Source organism: Hydra vulgaris, chromosome 14 (assembly GCF_038396675.1).
Source record: "Hydra vulgaris chromosome 14, alternate assembly HydraT2T_AEP".
In the NCBI taxonomy this organism is placed as follows: Eukaryota; Metazoa; Cnidaria; class Hydrozoa; order Anthoathecata; family Hydridae; genus Hydra; species Hydra vulgaris.
Window position 1 is genome coordinate 31,610,001 of NC_088933.1, and position 16,779 is coordinate 31,626,779.

At 25.8% G+C, this 16,779-nt stretch overlaps 1 protein-coding gene across 1 annotated transcript in view; it reads right to left on the reverse strand.

The window, feature by feature from the left end:
* The window catches only part of LOC100207406 (glutamine--tRNA ligase), a 43,196-nt gene that overhangs the window by 3,870 nt on the left and 22,547 nt on the right, over window positions 1-16,779 (reverse strand). The window contains exons 5-14 of the mRNA XM_065817282.1: window positions 15,669-15,733; window positions 13,429-13,482; window positions 11,437-11,512; window positions 11,276-11,335; window positions 10,557-10,952; window positions 10,155-10,350; window positions 8,015-8,142; window positions 7,497-7,773; window positions 7,288-7,345; window positions 615-716 (exon numbers count right to left, since the gene is read on the reverse strand). Of these exons, the coding sequence (XP_065673354.1) occupies window positions 615-716; window positions 7,288-7,345; window positions 7,497-7,773; window positions 8,015-8,142; window positions 10,155-10,350; window positions 10,557-10,952; window positions 11,276-11,335; window positions 11,437-11,512; window positions 13,429-13,482; window positions 15,669-15,733 (1,412 nt within the window). The remainder of the gene's footprint in view (window positions 1-614; window positions 717-7,287; window positions 7,346-7,496; window positions 7,774-8,014; window positions 8,143-10,154; window positions 10,351-10,556; window positions 10,953-11,275; window positions 11,336-11,436; window positions 11,513-13,428; window positions 13,483-15,668; window positions 15,734-16,779) is intronic.

Sequence of the window (16,779 nt, forward strand, 5' to 3'; positions counted from 1 at the left end):
AAGGCTCTACAATCTACAACCATGGTGATTAGGCTCCAAGCATGATGATTAGACTCCAAGCATGATGATGATGATGATAACTGCAAAGTGGGTATTTGATTATATGATTATGCAGAATTTTATGCAAAAATATGTGAAACTCACTATATTTCTTGCCTTACTCTATTCAAAATTGTTATAAAAGCAAAAATGGATGTAACAAATAACTTTTTTCTTAATTGCTTCATGTTTTTGCGACTTTTATTAAATTAGTAATTTTTATTTGTTTTTTCTTAGTAATTCTAAAAATATTTAAACTTTGGTGCCTAAAAATGGGGAAAACTAAAGGCATACTAAAAGAAAATACTTTTAGTAATGATCATCAAAACAGGTTAATACCAGTTAGGCATCTAATACTAAAAAATTGCTTTAATTCTTTAATTGCTTATATTATGTTGTATTTAAATAAGAAAATGGCATCAGGGAAACCTGTCCAAACCTCATAAGTGTGGAACCATGGACATTAAATAAAACAAAATAAAAATAGTTATCCAAATGGTCAGAGTAAATGTAAGAGTTAGGATTGGTTGATATAACCAGAAACAATTTTTGATTTGTAGTATACAAAATTTTACCTCTCGAAAATCAGCTCTTTCAATAAAGATAACATTTCCAAATGGTACATTGTGGTTACCAGCCTTTTCGTCTAATGGAATATTTGGAACAGTAACTTGAACCTAAATCAAATTTTATGTTTTAAAATATTCAATTGATAATAAATTATAAAAAATTTAAAATATAAAACAAAAATACTCCAACAGCCTCTCTTAAAACATCATTTTACTCAGTACATCTCCATTCAGACCACAATATCATCACCACTGAAGCCATTCCACCCCTTATATCTCTTCACCTTCTCATCAAGAAAAACATTGTTTTATTTTCAAAATATTTTTCAATCACTATAAGTATTGCATTAATTATTTGAATTTTCTTACAGTTTGTAAACTTAAATTTGTATACAATCTTATTTACAAAAATTGTGTTATTGTTAAGTTAATTTTTTTTTTCTTTTCTTTTTCTTTTTCATTAATTCACTTCCCCAAGGCCCAGAAGGCCACTACAGACGAGGAGGCTATTTAATTGTGGTTAAAACCCTCTCTCAACTCTATAACTCCGAAACACGAAACTTGACAAACAAGACCGCTGCGCGGAGAAACAAGTTTAGCGCGGTACTACCAGGGACGTTTTTTGATAATTTGATCAACACATTTTTAGCAATTAGACTCGGATAAAGAAAGTTTGAGTCAAACAGTTTTGTTATATAACAAATAACAAAATAAATGCTTGTAATAACATTATACAACTTTATAAATTATTCTTTGTTATTAACAAGAAAGGCTTTTTTGACTTTTTTCAACTACAAAAAATCAACCAAATAAACTTCTTAATAATCTTTAAATAAATCTCAATTTTAATTTAAAAGTTATTAAAACAAGTTCATTTTACTTTAGATTTAAAAGTTAAAAAACAAGTTCATTTTACTTTAGATTTAAAAGTTAGAAACAAGTTCATTTTACTTTTGATTTAAAAGTTAGCAAACAAGTTTACTTTACTTTTTGATTTAAAAGTTAAAAAACAAGTTCATTTTACTTTAAATTTAAAAGTTAGAAACAAGTTCATTTTACATTTGATTTAAAAGTTAAAAAACAAGTTCATTTGACTTTTGATTTAAAAGTTAGCAAACAAGTTCATTTTACTTTTAACAAACCTAGATAATTTTCACTTTTAAATAGTAACAACCTGAATAATACAAATTCAAGAATTGATACTTTGTTTATTGCAACCGTTTTTTTTATTAAAGCTGTACAAATTGTAAACAAAAGCAAATAGTTTTTTAAAAACAAAAGTTTTCTTTAATTGAAAAAAACAAGAAAAAAACATAGCAATAGCAAGGTTATTTAGAAGTCAAGAAAAACTTTTTTTCAAATTGTTGTTTTTTTGTTATCAACAAGTTTAAGCTTTCAATAGATTCAAATGAGTTGCTTCATTTGAATCTATTGAAAACCTCCAAATATTGATTATAAAGTATTAAGTACTGATCAGAAATATTGTTTTGATATCTGTAATGAAATTTAAGTAGTAATATATCAGTGCTTTATCACTGCAAGATCATGGAAAGATATCATATTTATGTTGATTAGCAACAGAACAGCATAAATATGACATTTAAGCCAACAGAATTCTGAGGTTTGATTAGATTGCGCCAAGATAAACAATTTTTTACTGTATCTATGTTTAAAACAATTTATTAGTATTAAAAGTCTTCCTGTTAAATTTTGCAAAATTTCAAGTTCATTTAGGAGGTCTATCACACAATCAAGGTTTTTTGCATTTTTGATATTTTTCTCAAAACTACTTTTGTATCCCTAAACATTTTTTTTTGTGATTATTAAGGTGCACCCAGAAGTCTTTACGGTCTTATCACAGAGCACCAAGGAAGAGCATTTAACTAGGAAGTTTATGCCTCCTTCCTTACCAATGTCACTTATAGCGGTAGAGCCGACATCGAACCATGAACCTCTTGGTTCTAACCAGTGTGCCACAGCTGTGTAAGTTTTTCAAATTTAATAAAATGAAACGAGTGACAATAGTTTGCTTAATCTGCATATGTAAAAAAAAAAAGAGATTTTTACAACAACAGGGACTAAAGCTTAGCTGTAGGTTCAACAACATCTACAATTTTTGGATCTCAGAAGAGAAAGGACATTATTAGAAGAACCCAAATATATTATAACTGACTATTCTGACTTTTGTCATGAGTTTTTTTGTCATGACAACCAAACATGACAAATAGATGTATCATCAGGAAATTTAGAACTGAGTTGTGCAAATATGTTATAGTATTTAGGGTTAATGTAACTAAAAATGATTTAAGACAGTTCTATAAATATTACCTTTTGCGCAATATACTCTGTTAACTTTCTTAAGGGTATATCAGCATGCTTTGCCTTAAATGGAACACATCAGGGTGTGTAAAAATTTAAACTTAATTGCTATTAGTTTTCTAATAACAACTTTTTAAATATAAATTTCAATATTTACCTTTTTTTCTTCTGATAACCACAGATTGTTTGTTTTACAGATCAAATAATTGTTTGTTCTACGAGTTTCAAATAGCTAGTCTAGCAGCAATAAAAATAAATTTATTTTTTTGTTTTCATTTTCACAGTAATTAAAAATATACTTTGCTTTATTTATATGCTTTTCTTACATTTTTTGTATAGGGATTGTCCATTAACTATGTCAAAAAAATAGGAAGAGGGAGTCTGAAGTTTTTTGACACTTGTTGACAGGAGGGAGACGGGGAGGTCAAGGCAAGTTGGTAAATCAGAGTTAAGTAATTAACTAATTATCAGAAAGATAATTAATGATGAGGAAAAAAGCAGGACCAAGGATGGAGGTTGTGGTACCCAAGACATTACGAGAAATAAAGAAAATTATTAAAAATAAAACTGCATAATTATGCATTCCATTAAGTCTGTCCAAATTTAATATTGTGGTTAGAAAGGAACCATTAAACAGAATTTGCATTTTTAAGTCTTATGCTTATTTTGTATATTTGGAATCTATTTTGCTTTTGTCTGCTCAAAGAAAATTGGAGAAACTTAAAAATATGAACATAATTGAAATGAACATTTCAAATAATAAACTCTTTAAAATGCTGTTTTATGGCTTACAGCAAAAGTTAAAAACTAACTGATCAGGTAATTAACCTTATTACATACAAATAAATCTAATTTTAGTTAAATCTGTAATTAAATCTGTATTTAGTTTTATGGAACTTATTTCAACTATTTAATACTAAATTTAGGTAAATATAAAATTATTCATCCATTGTATCTTATTAAAACAATATCTAATTAAATAATAGAATAAGTCTAACCATTTTAAATATTCAAAATTTGAAATTGAAATTTTAACTTTAATGTAATAGTAAACTAGTCATAAAAAATTCAACTTAAAATCTGGGGTTCAAAACCACACTACGTCTATGGAAATACTGTGCAGCAACGCTAAATTTTAAAAAAGACAAACCCAAAATTTGTGTTTTTTAAAATTTAGTTTAGAAGCAAAAAAAAATAAAAATAAAAGAGTAGCATTCTCAACAGTAATGGAGCCTGGAGCTAATGTAATAGCATTCTCCTGGAGCCTGGAGCTTAAGTTGGCAAAAAAACTTGCTATTATTATTATACTTTCTTTTTTATATTCGATAAGAGCTGGATGCCATTAAGTTAAGAGTTTTATTTACAATAATAATATTCATATCATTATGTTGGGGCATCTGGAGCCTTAGGGAGGTGAACTTATTAATTAAAAAAAATGCAACAGCTGCTAAGGTCATGTTAGAAACATGTAATGTTTAATACTGTATTAGGCCTAAATATTTGCACAGATCTAAAATGAACAATGGAAGCTTCACTGATATAAATATAATTTAGTTTCTACAACTCTTGTAAAAGCAGAAGCTATGTATTCCACTCCTAGTTCTTCTGCTAAGAAAACTTTATTAAACACAAGAAAATCAACAGAAATATTAGGAACAAAATCACTGAGATTCTACTGGCTACTGAAACTACTGGCTAACATAGCATCATGATGAAATGCATGATGCATCACTTAAATAAAGATAGTCCTAAAACTCGAACAAGATGGTAATCTTGTTTTGAAAAAATTAGAATATGCCACATAAAAGCAAACAACCCAATGACTGCTGAGCGTAAAGCTTGTTAAAAAACTATTAGGCTCCTTGTTTAGAATAAAAAAATTCCAAACAAAGAGGATTATTAACAGCATTTGCTATTGAGATCAAGAAAATGGAAGACTTGTTAGCCCAAACATTTTCTGTTTAGCCTAATAATCTAGAACAATTCATCAATAATTTAGAAAATCTGAGTTTTCTGTGTTTATGTGTGTAGGCTAGTTCAACTTGTTCCATTGTGGACATAGCATGACGAAGCCAAAGCAACTTTTCAAGAAAATATGAAAACTCGAAATACGTGTTAAAAATCTGTTAGTGTAAATGTATCACTCATCAAAAGTGACAGTAACACCAGTGGTTCAACAGACAACAATGAGTCAGGGTGAATCAGTAGAAGCTGTTAAAGACAGTTTTTCAACTCCATCAACAAGAATCAGAAGTCATCACAAATCTTCCCAGAGCTCGAATTAAGTGATCGCGAATTGTGATACCTTGAAATGCTTACGGTCTTTAAATTTTTAGCTTTTTAAAAAAATGGAAAACTCTGTTTTTATCACTAAACTCAATAGCTATTATTGAAAATAAATATATATTGATCTTTAATTATGACATAAAATCTTATTATAAAACCATATTATTGCTATTATTCTTATTATAATTAAAAACTATAATTTAAACTTTAACATTTTAATTCATTTTATAAATCATCAGATAAAACTAGAAAAATAATTATTTATTAAAAAAACAACCGCTCATCACGACAGTCTTAAGGAATTTTTAAATTAAATTAAATTAGCAGTGATCAAATATTTTAAATTAAAAAAATTGTGAAATAAGATATAAAATAAGATATAAAACTTTCATATCTTATTTAAATCTTATTCAATATTTTCTTATAAATTCATAACTCTTTTGCAGAAAAAATTTAGAAAACATGCATACAAAATTAAAGACAGAGGATTTTAAAATATATAAAAACTAATTTAAACTTTTTATAGTTATTTTAAAGCAAAACATAAAAACTCTAATGATTAATTTATTATTTTTATTATCAAATAATTAATTTCTAACTTAGAACATTTAAATTTTTGATTCCTCAAACTTTCCCTCTAAACAACGATTTTAATGTTTCATACAAAGTACTAATAGCTTTAGCATAATTTTTTATTGGTTGATTTTTAAATTACAGTGCAAATTTTTCGAACCATTAGTAATTTCAACTTTTTTATTTCTAATCTTTAAATTACCTGGTGTTCAAAAAACAAATAGTCCAGTTCAATAGATCTTTTTTGTAATGTTATTATGAAAGTCATATTATTTTATCAAATTTTAATGCGAGTCAGGGTAATATTATCAGTTTTTGCAAGGTCTAATAACATCTGTCCAACAACATCTGTAAATATAATGAGGTATAACTACATCTGCAAATACACTAAGGTATAATAACATTTGTCCAATAACATCTGAAATTTCATTGATGTCTAATAACATCTGTGTAAAAAGTATATGAATACTAAAGATGTAGTTACATCTTTTCAATTTAAAATTTACTCAACTTGTTTTTCTGCGCATTAGCCTTATTTGTCAAGGTTCGTGATTCGGAGAGGGTTGAACCATAATTATAGGTGCCTCCTCGGCTGTAGTAGAATTCTTTGCCTTGGCGAATTAACATTAAACAGATTTAAAAAAATTATGTTAAGAATAACAACATCTGCACAAATACATCTGTGAATTCTACAGATGTAGTTATATCTTTTTAATTATATCAAAAATAACTACAGGATTTTTTTTCAGATGTAATTACATTAGGAAAAAATTATTAAATAATAGTACATTATTTTAACAAGATGTAGTTACATATACGGGTTTTTTCAGATGTAGTTATATCTGAAAAAAAAAATTAAACAAACTTGCATTATTTCAACCAGATGTAGTTACATATATGGTTTTTTCAAATGTAACTACATCTCGTGGAAATTCTTTTAGATGTTATTGGAGAGAAAAATTACCAGATGTAATTACATCTTCCCAAAGACGTTATTAGAGGTCATTGAATTTCCAGATGATATTGAACAGATGCTGCTGGAGTAAAAAAAAGTATATAGATGATCTCGGACAAAAGTGTACGGCTGATCTTGGACTACTCTAAAGATGTTGTTGGACAGATGTAGTAATCTTTTACCTCTTTTTTTTCAATTTAACAATCAACATAATTTTCTTCTGTTAATAAAAACAGTTAAAGGATTGTTGAAATGGAAGTTGAAATATATCATACTATAGTGTATAAGGTTTCTTGTAAGTCCCCACTCTGGAAATATATACTTTACATTTTAAATTTAAAAAAGTTATAAAAAGTGTAGCTTTATTATATAGCTAGTTTTAAGAAATAAGAGAAAAGAGACTGAAAACATTCTTTTGTATACATTTTTGTGTTTACACTTGTCGCACTCACTTTGATCATCTGATACAAGTTTTAAACAAAAAGCCATTCCCGAGTCAAGATTACCAAAAAAAATTAATCCATTACAAAAAAAAAAAAAACATACCCGCTCTTCAGGCTCATTCAAAATAACTACTTTTAATGGATCCAAAACAGCCATAACTCTGAAAAAAAGAACAATATATATATATATATATATATATATATATATATATATATATATATATATATATATATATATATATATATATATATATATATATATATATATAAACAAAAATTGCTACAAACAAAAAACTAGTTCAGTATATTAACCTCTTTGCATAAACATTGAGCACATCTCTAACACAAGAGTCTAACATTGAAGGATCCAGTACAGTCTGAGAACCTGTAACACCTATTCGGGCACAAAACAAGTTTATAGCTTCTGGTGGAATCCCTCTTCTTTTTAATGCTGTAAGTGTAAACAAACGTGGGTCATCCCAATCACTAACACACTTGTTTTCAATAAGCTTTGCAATTTTTCTTTTTGAAACAACAGCGTAGTTTAAATTCAATCGGCCATACTCCCACTGGACTGGACAATAGACATCTATATATTAAAAAAAAGGCTGCTATTTGACAGAACAATGCCTACATAAGAATAGAAACATACTACCAATTAACTTAATAACACACATCGATATAAAAGTAATACACTCCAACTGAACAGAAAAACCAACATCTATTTTAAAAATAAATATAAAAACTATATACATATATGTAAAAACTATATAGATATAAAAAAATTGAACTAGCTAAAAAAAAAACAAAAAACAAAGAATGATAAAAACCAAGAGCATTGCAGAGCCAGTAGTATGAAGATCGACGAGCTTGGAATTCTTTTGTGCAAAGTGAATGAGTGATGTGTTCTAATGAGTCATTTAAGCAATGAGTGAAGTCATAGGTAGGGTATATGCACCTGCAAGAAAAAATACATAAAACTTTATAACATTGATCATATTTTTAGTAGACTCATACAAGAAATATACTTTACCATAAATAATTGTAACTAAAGTATAGTATAACTAAAGTATAAATACTTTACAACAAATAAATGTAACGCCACAACAAATAAATGTAAGAAAAGTCAATCAGTAGTTAAAGATTTTAAGTTTCTTTTTTAAAATAAATTAACTGTTGTGTTGTCATTAATTATTTTTAATAATATTTTGATTGTCACAAACAGCTATACTACAATATCATTTGAACTATTTAGATTATTTAAACTAACTTTTTTAGATTATTTAAAGCCAATAAAATATTTTTAACTTTTTTTTTTTGGAAATAAAAAAAAAAAAAACACCTTTCAAACAATACAAATTGCAATTTTTTGCAAATTTTATTTTATTTTTAATTAACTAATTTAATCACTTCCATTAGTGGAATGCTTTGTTGACATTATTGCAGGCCTTGTTAAGAAGTGTTACGCCATTTAAATTTTGCATACGAAATGGTGATTTTAAGTTAACCTTAAGCCAAAACTTTCTTTAACCAGTCTATTAAAACAGTTTATGCTGTAAACAAAACAACAAGCAGTAATTGATGTAAAAAACATTTGTGAAATATTTTTTTTATTAGATAAAAAACAGTTAAACTTTTTTCTATTTTCCATTTTTTTTTAAATTTTATTTTGAATTTATTATGAATTAAATTAAATTTATTATTATATATTAATAAATATAAATTTATTTTATTAAATTTAATTTAAATTCTTTTAAAAATTTTAGAAACGCTCTGTTTTATAATTATTTTTTACTGCTATGTTAAAGAAAAGAAATTTTTATTAATAAATTTAATTCAAGTTACTTTAAAATGTCCAATTGAACTATTTTATTTAACCATTTACAATTTTAAATCAATAATTTTATTTTATTTCGTTACGAAAGTCCTAATATACAAAAGTGCTTAATGCACTATAACTATATATAAATGCATTGCTGGATAAACCATAATCAACCCTGTTGGCAAAATTATTAAACTTATTAAAAATATTTAAGAGAACTTTTTTAGTAAATTTTATACAACATATTTATGAAAAGATGCTTTTTTTAATTTTGAAATTTTGCGTTTCAACAAAAGTTTTTTCTTTATCCTTAATTTTTTAAATTGATCATAGAATGAATGCCAAAATGATAGTTAAACATTTGTTATAATCCATACTACTCATAATCGCTTATGAGTAGTATGGGAGGATTTTGTTTAAGTCAAAATGTTAAAAAAAAGTTGATAGTTTTTATTTATTTTTTGACCGTTGAGAAATTCAATAATTGTTCCCTAATTTGAAAAAAAAATAAATATGTGACGAATGTTTTAATAAATAAAAGTTTTTTAAAATTAGGAATTTTTTTTTTCAAACATGTTTAAATTTTGTTTATAACTTTTTTTATGACAATATTGTTTAATTTAAAGGTATTTTATAAAATTTAAGATTTACAACAATTTTAATTTGCTTTCAAATTAAATTTAATTACAATGCGGTACTTAAAAATACGCAACTGACGTAATTAAACATTTAACAATGTGAATATGTTTATTGAGTAAAGTTAGATTTACTTATGTAAGGCTTTTCCGTTACGCAACAAAATCTCATAACAAGACCTGTTATTGGAAGATATTTTATTGACATTGGAAGATTTTGTGTTGACATTATTAGAAGCTGTTTTATTGACAATAATGGATGATGTTTTGATAACATCAAAGGACATTTTGTTGTCATTCTTAGATTATTAAATTGAGATCAATTATTATAGACAAAGTTAAATAAAATATCAAGGTTTCCTTATCTCTTATATAAAACATTTTTAATTTAAATAGAACTTTGATAGAATGAAATGCTAATCAGATGGAATATTTTGGAGCATTGAAGTGTTTTTTGGAGCAAGCTTAATTTATTCTAACAGCTTATCTACATATTTAACATAAATTTAATACCATTTGTCGCCTGTACGATGGTGTGGGGTGTACTTTATTCTGTATGCAACTGGATCCATTTTTCCATCTTCCATAACCATCTTCATTCTAAGCATCGCACCACCTTCATCAAATTTACCTTTTTTCATGTCCTCAAATAGTTGAAGTGATTCAGAAACAGGTCTATCTCTCCAAGGACTAGGAGGCGGATTATGACCTGTAGAAGATTAACTTTTTTTTATATGAACTTTTTAACACTCTTTTTTTTTTTTCCTACTCAAAGGTAAATAAAAAATATTCTATGCAATATTTTTAACAGATTCTTTAATTCGAAGTATTTTTCAGTTATTTGAAATTTTTTTTTTTTTTAAATTAAAACTAAACTTATAGTTTTAATATATATTTTTTTTGGTGATTTATTACCTTTAATTTCATCATACTGTTGGTGACACACATAAGCTAATTCGTTCTTGATAAGTTGAACAGCATAGTCATAGAGCTCATCAAAGTAATCAGATGCATGTGTTACTTGGTATGGTTCAAACCCCAACCATTCAACCATTTCTCGAATACCTCTGAAGAACTTTTCTTCTTCTTTCTCTGGATTTGTATCATCATATCTTAGAAATGTAATTCCACCATGAGCTTTAGCATAACCAAAATTGAAGTTAATAGCTTTAGCATGACCAATATGCAGAATTCCATTAGGTTCAGGTGGAAACCGCGTGCGAACTTGATTGCCATATTTTTCTAAGTGCTCTTTCATATGCTTCATAGTGTTTGGAGTAATGACATAATTTTCAGTTGTATAGTTTTCACCTAATTAAAAAAAACCAGACTATGGCTGTACTAAAATTTTTAATTAAAAAAATACTAGAATATTTAAAATAAGCTCTTTTAAAGAAATTATTTTGTATTAAAGATTTTATATAAAAATTGTTACACAATATCAAACACTTATAAAAGATTTCTCAATAAACTTCACTCCCCTCCCACCTGCATAAAAAAATATAGTCCACCTTCTTTGGAGTGAATTTTTGCAACAGACTTTTGCCTTTGAAAATTGGTTCTAGGTCACTTACCTATTTTTACCTGTTACTTGGTTACCTAATATATAAAAACATGGTACTTGGTTACTATACCTGGTTTATGAAACTTTGCAGCTTCACCAGCCAAATATATTGTTTTTGGATCAATCATTTCTAGAAATAAAACATAACACAAGTTATATTAAATACCTTATAATTGCAATCTAATTTTTATTTGGTCTTTAAAATTGCCATCTGTTTATTAAAACACTTACTTAATATGGCTTCTAAATCCAAAGGATGGTCCTTTTCTTTTAGCTTATCAGTTTCAATTTTTTCTTTCTTTACAACCTTAACAAATGAAGAAACTCTTTATTAAAACAATACCTCTTATAGAACTCTACAAAATTTGAAAAAGTTAAAAAAAAAAAGTTTTTAAAAACTTATTAGTAAAATTGAAAACCATAAGCATTCTTAAAAAATTTCTATATATCTGTTTAAATTCAAAATTTAAAACAAATGATGCCCATAAAAATCTGTTTAGTGAATATGAGTATTTTTTTTTGAGTAGTGATCTTAACATAACAGAAAGATGACCCAGAAAACAGCGTTATTAATAAATCAACACCAAACTCCGACATTAAATTGATTCAAAAATCATTAAAAACGCATTGACACTACCCAATAAAGTACTAGGTACTAAGTATTAAAGTAAAATTTAAACTTAGATTGTAGGTGTGTATGGCTAAACCAGTTTAAAAAATTTAGAAAATTCCAATCACAAAAGCATTACCTGGAGCTCATTAAACACTAACCACATCAATTGAAAATGCTGGAATTTATTTTAGCCTTTATTAAGTCATGCTATCATGCAACCTTCATTCCATCGTGCACCAGGCTAGGTGAATGGCAAAAAAGTATACTGTTTTAAAATATATTTGTTTCATAGAAAAAAAACTAACAGTATACAAACAACAGGGTCATTGTTGCATCTATCTTTTCATTGTTATTATTTACGCAAAAGTTAGAGTTTACAATTCATTCTGTTTCCATGCTCACTGCATTTTTACTTGAACTAAACTTCTTACTATTGTCTGCTTAAACTAAGCAGACAATAGTAAGAATTACTCATGATTTTCATGCTGAGAGTGCTGTTAAGTATGACTTTGAAGTGACTGATAAAGAAGCAATAGTGTGATATTTAAAATACAAGATTCTTATGATTTAAAAAATACAAATTAATATGCAAGTCTCAAATTAGGTGATCGCAAATTGCTATATTTGGAAATGCTTGTCATTAAACTTTTAGTTTTTTAAAAAAAACTGTAAATTTTGTTTTAATCACAAAACCTAATGGCTGTTATTCAGTAAAAAATATTTATATTTATCTTGAAATTATGATATAAAACTTCATTATAAAATCATATTACTACTTTTATTATTATTAATAAAATATAATTTTTGAACCTTTCGTAATTTTCGCATATTTTTTTGACCTTTAGTAAATATTATTATTTTTTCACAACTTTTTTTTAATTTATAAAACTTGAATTAACTGGTGTTAAAACTTGAATTAACTGGTAAAACAAACTAACTAAAATATTTAAGTTTTGCCTGATATTAATTTTGCAGTCATAGATTTATTGTCTTGTTTTTCATTAATTTTTGCAATATGATAAATTAAATCTTTCATTAAAATAGTGTTCATGGTTTTTAGTAAACAGAGAATTTGAAGACCAGAAATATTTTCGAGATTTTGCAACTTGTGATTACTTAATTTGCACATTGAACAAGTAAACTATGTTAATAAACATGTAAATAAAAAATATGTAAACAATACCTTAACTAATATGTAAATATAAAGTATGTAAACAAAAGATTTACTATTATTTATTACTATACATATCTTTAAATAAAAATAAAAAAATAAAACAAAATAAAAATATATCATTTTGTCAAACTTTTTCTCAAATATAGAAATTATTATTAAGCATTAGTACATTACATTGCTTTTAAAGTCTAAATAAATAATCATATAAAAATACATAGGACAATAAAAAAAATTTAAGAGAAACAAATTTATAGGACAACAAAACAAATATAAGAAGACGACAAATTAATAATAAGTTTCATTGTACACAATTCTTAAAAATTTCTTAGAACTATTTCTCAATTCTTTAGTTATTCTCTTAATTGTTTTGAACTCTTTTGTGCATTATTTCTGTGTGGAAAAATTCCATTTTATAATGTAAATAAATATAAACTACCTTTTTAATTGGTGCTTTGTCAGTTTCTGTTTTTGGACCAAGTATATCCAAGAGCTATGATACAAAGTTATTGAATATCAATCATTGCCATCATCATCATCATCATCATCATCATCATCATCATCATCATCATCATCATCATCATCATCATCATCATCATCATCATCATCATCATCATCATCATCATCATCATCATCATCATCATCATCATCATCATCATCATCATCATCATCATCATCATCATCATCATCATCATCATCATCATCATCATCATCATCATCTTCAACCTTATAATCAATATATTTGATATAACTGGTTATATCAAATATATTGATAATATAAGTAATAATAAACTGTCTAATCATGTTTTAAATACAATTGTCAAAATCGAACTCACTATATAGTATATAATGTGTATAAAACTTTCAGAAGCTCAAAAATGTAAATATATTTAAATGCTGAAAAACTCGTTGGATTGGTTATTTAATGATTTTGATTAAAAGAAAATCACAATATGAATTGTTTAGTCTTTTATTAAAAATATAAGAATGAACAATTTTCCTTAAAGGGATTCCCAAGTGCTGAGAAAAGCTATGTTTATTTTGTAAACAAACATTAGAAAATAAGTTTTGAGTTATTTAAAATTACCGAAACAAATTATTTATTGAGATATTAACAAAAATATTTGTTGCATTGCCATTATATTTCTGATTAAGAGGCTAATATTAACTTCATTATATTTCTGGTTGAGAGGCTAACACTAACTTCATTATATTTCTAGCTGAGAGGTTAATATTAACTTCATTATATTTCTGGTTGAGAGGTTAATATTAACTTCATAAATCTGAACTTTTGCCATTGCAAAAATATTTGAATTTTACCAAAATATTTTGAATTTTACTAAATTCATTAAAAATAAAAAAAGTATTTTCAATTTTAAAATTTTATTAGCAGAATTTGTTAATTTTTAAACTTAAATACCTTTTATTCATAGCACTAGTATTAGTTTTGTTTTTAAATTTACATATCTTTTATTCATAGCACTAATATTAGTTTTGTTTTTAAATTTACATATCTTTTATTCATAGCACTAATATTAGTTTTGTTTTTAAAATAAAATAAATATAAGTTAGACTTTAAAATGTTATTGATCGTGTTATTTTTTATTCAGTTATACATTTTATAAAAGGTTATTAAAGGAAGGAATTTTTCTACATAAAAATTAATTGCAACTGGGAAACATATTTTTATAACTCAAGTTTAAGTTATTTGAAAGAATTTTTTTGTATTAACATCATTTATTGACTACAAAAGCTGATTAATTTGACTAGTATTTAAAAAAAAAAAGCCAAAGAGCAATTTAAACATATGAAAGCACTAAAGCATGGAACTTACCTTCGTGAAAAAAAAACACGTTAAAAACTATAAAGTTTTTTGCTAATACTTCAATAACTATTTTGTTTTGAAAAGTTTAATTAACATAAAATTTATTTTATAAGGACTCTTCAAGATATGAATACAACTTGTCTTGGCACATGAGGATCTCTTTATGAAAATCCACTATGAACAGCATTCCACTGTCTAATTTTAACTTTCCATCCAGATAAATAAATGATGTAACACAGGAGTTTCTTTTAATCAAAACCTTTAAATAACCAATCAAAGGAGCTTTTCAGCATTTTAAATATACATTTTCATTTTTGAACTAAACTACAAGCTTCTTTTAAACACGTCAATAGTATATCATACATTGGTTGTACTAATTGGTCTTTAATATAAAACATATCCAATTTAAACAACTTGTTATATTGGCAAAGCTTCCTCTATAAAAACCCATTTTTAATTGGTTGCTGTAGGTAACATATTTTCAAAAATAATAAATTTAAAACAAAATAAAAATAAAAATTTAACTAAGTTATTTAAATTGGATTTTGATTTAATCTCATTAATATTCTTTAATATATTTGTTTTCTGGTAACCCAACATAAATCATGGTTGCTTTCAACCTTGTTGGAAGTAAATTAATCATATATGTGTTTTAAATATATGAATAACTTTTTTTATTTGTTTATGTGGAATATTTAATATGGCATTATCAAAGGGTGTTACACACAAAAGATGTGAACACACAAAATTATAATAGCCATTTCAAAAGGGTGTCATTAATTATAGTACACTTCTCAAAAGAGCATCATTGTATATGCATTCTCAAAATTGTTAAAAATTGTACAAATACCAACCTGGATATCTATTTCTGATTTAACTTTCTTCATATCAACCCAAGGTAAATCCTTTGAGACTTCCCCTAAAAACATTTATATATATATATATATATATATATATATATATATATATATATATATATATATATATATATATATATATATACACACACACACATACATACAACCCTCGGAATCAGGAAAAATGAGTTTGCCTCAAACTGTTAGAGGTCAGCATCAGGTCGGCAAAAAAAAATTGACACAAAGGGGTTATCATAATAAGTAGAAACAAGGTCAGCAATTTGGTCAACATTGCTGAATGCCGACCCTAATTCAGAGGGCTGTATATATATATATATATATATATATATATATATATATATATATATATATATATATATAACATACACACACTAGGGTGGTTCTAAAAACAACTTTTTGTTGTTTGAAAATGAGGTTGCCTCAAACTGTTAGAGGTCAGCATCAGGTAGGTAAAAGAAAATTGACACAAAGGGGTTATCATAAAACATAGAAACAAGGTCAGCAATTTGGTCAACATTGCTGAATGCCGACCCTAATTCAGAGGGCTGTATATATATATATATATATATATATATATATATATTTTATATATATATATATATATATATATATATATATATATATATATATATATATATATATATATATATATATATATATATAAAACTAAGAAAATATGTATTATTTTTAATTTTTGTTGGAAAACAATAGTTTTTAAGCCATAAAACTTCAACTAGTAGTCTTTATATAAAATGATTATTGTTTTTGGATGTTTTATAAAATTTCACTTCTATTGAGACCCAACATGATATGCTTTAAATGAACTTTTTTTTCTAAAATATTAGGGACCCTCTGATGTTTAAAGGTCTCGAGTGACCCCTAAAAATTTTTTTTTATCAAAAATTTTTTAAATGTAGTAATAATTTATTTCATAGAACACATTTAGGGGTTGCCATCAAACGTTTTCAAAAAATGATGTTTTTAGAACCACCCTAACACACACATATACATAAATTATATATATCGGGCTTTTTTCAGGAAGCGCGTGCAGTCAAACACCTTGTCTGTCCACGCATAAAATATTTTC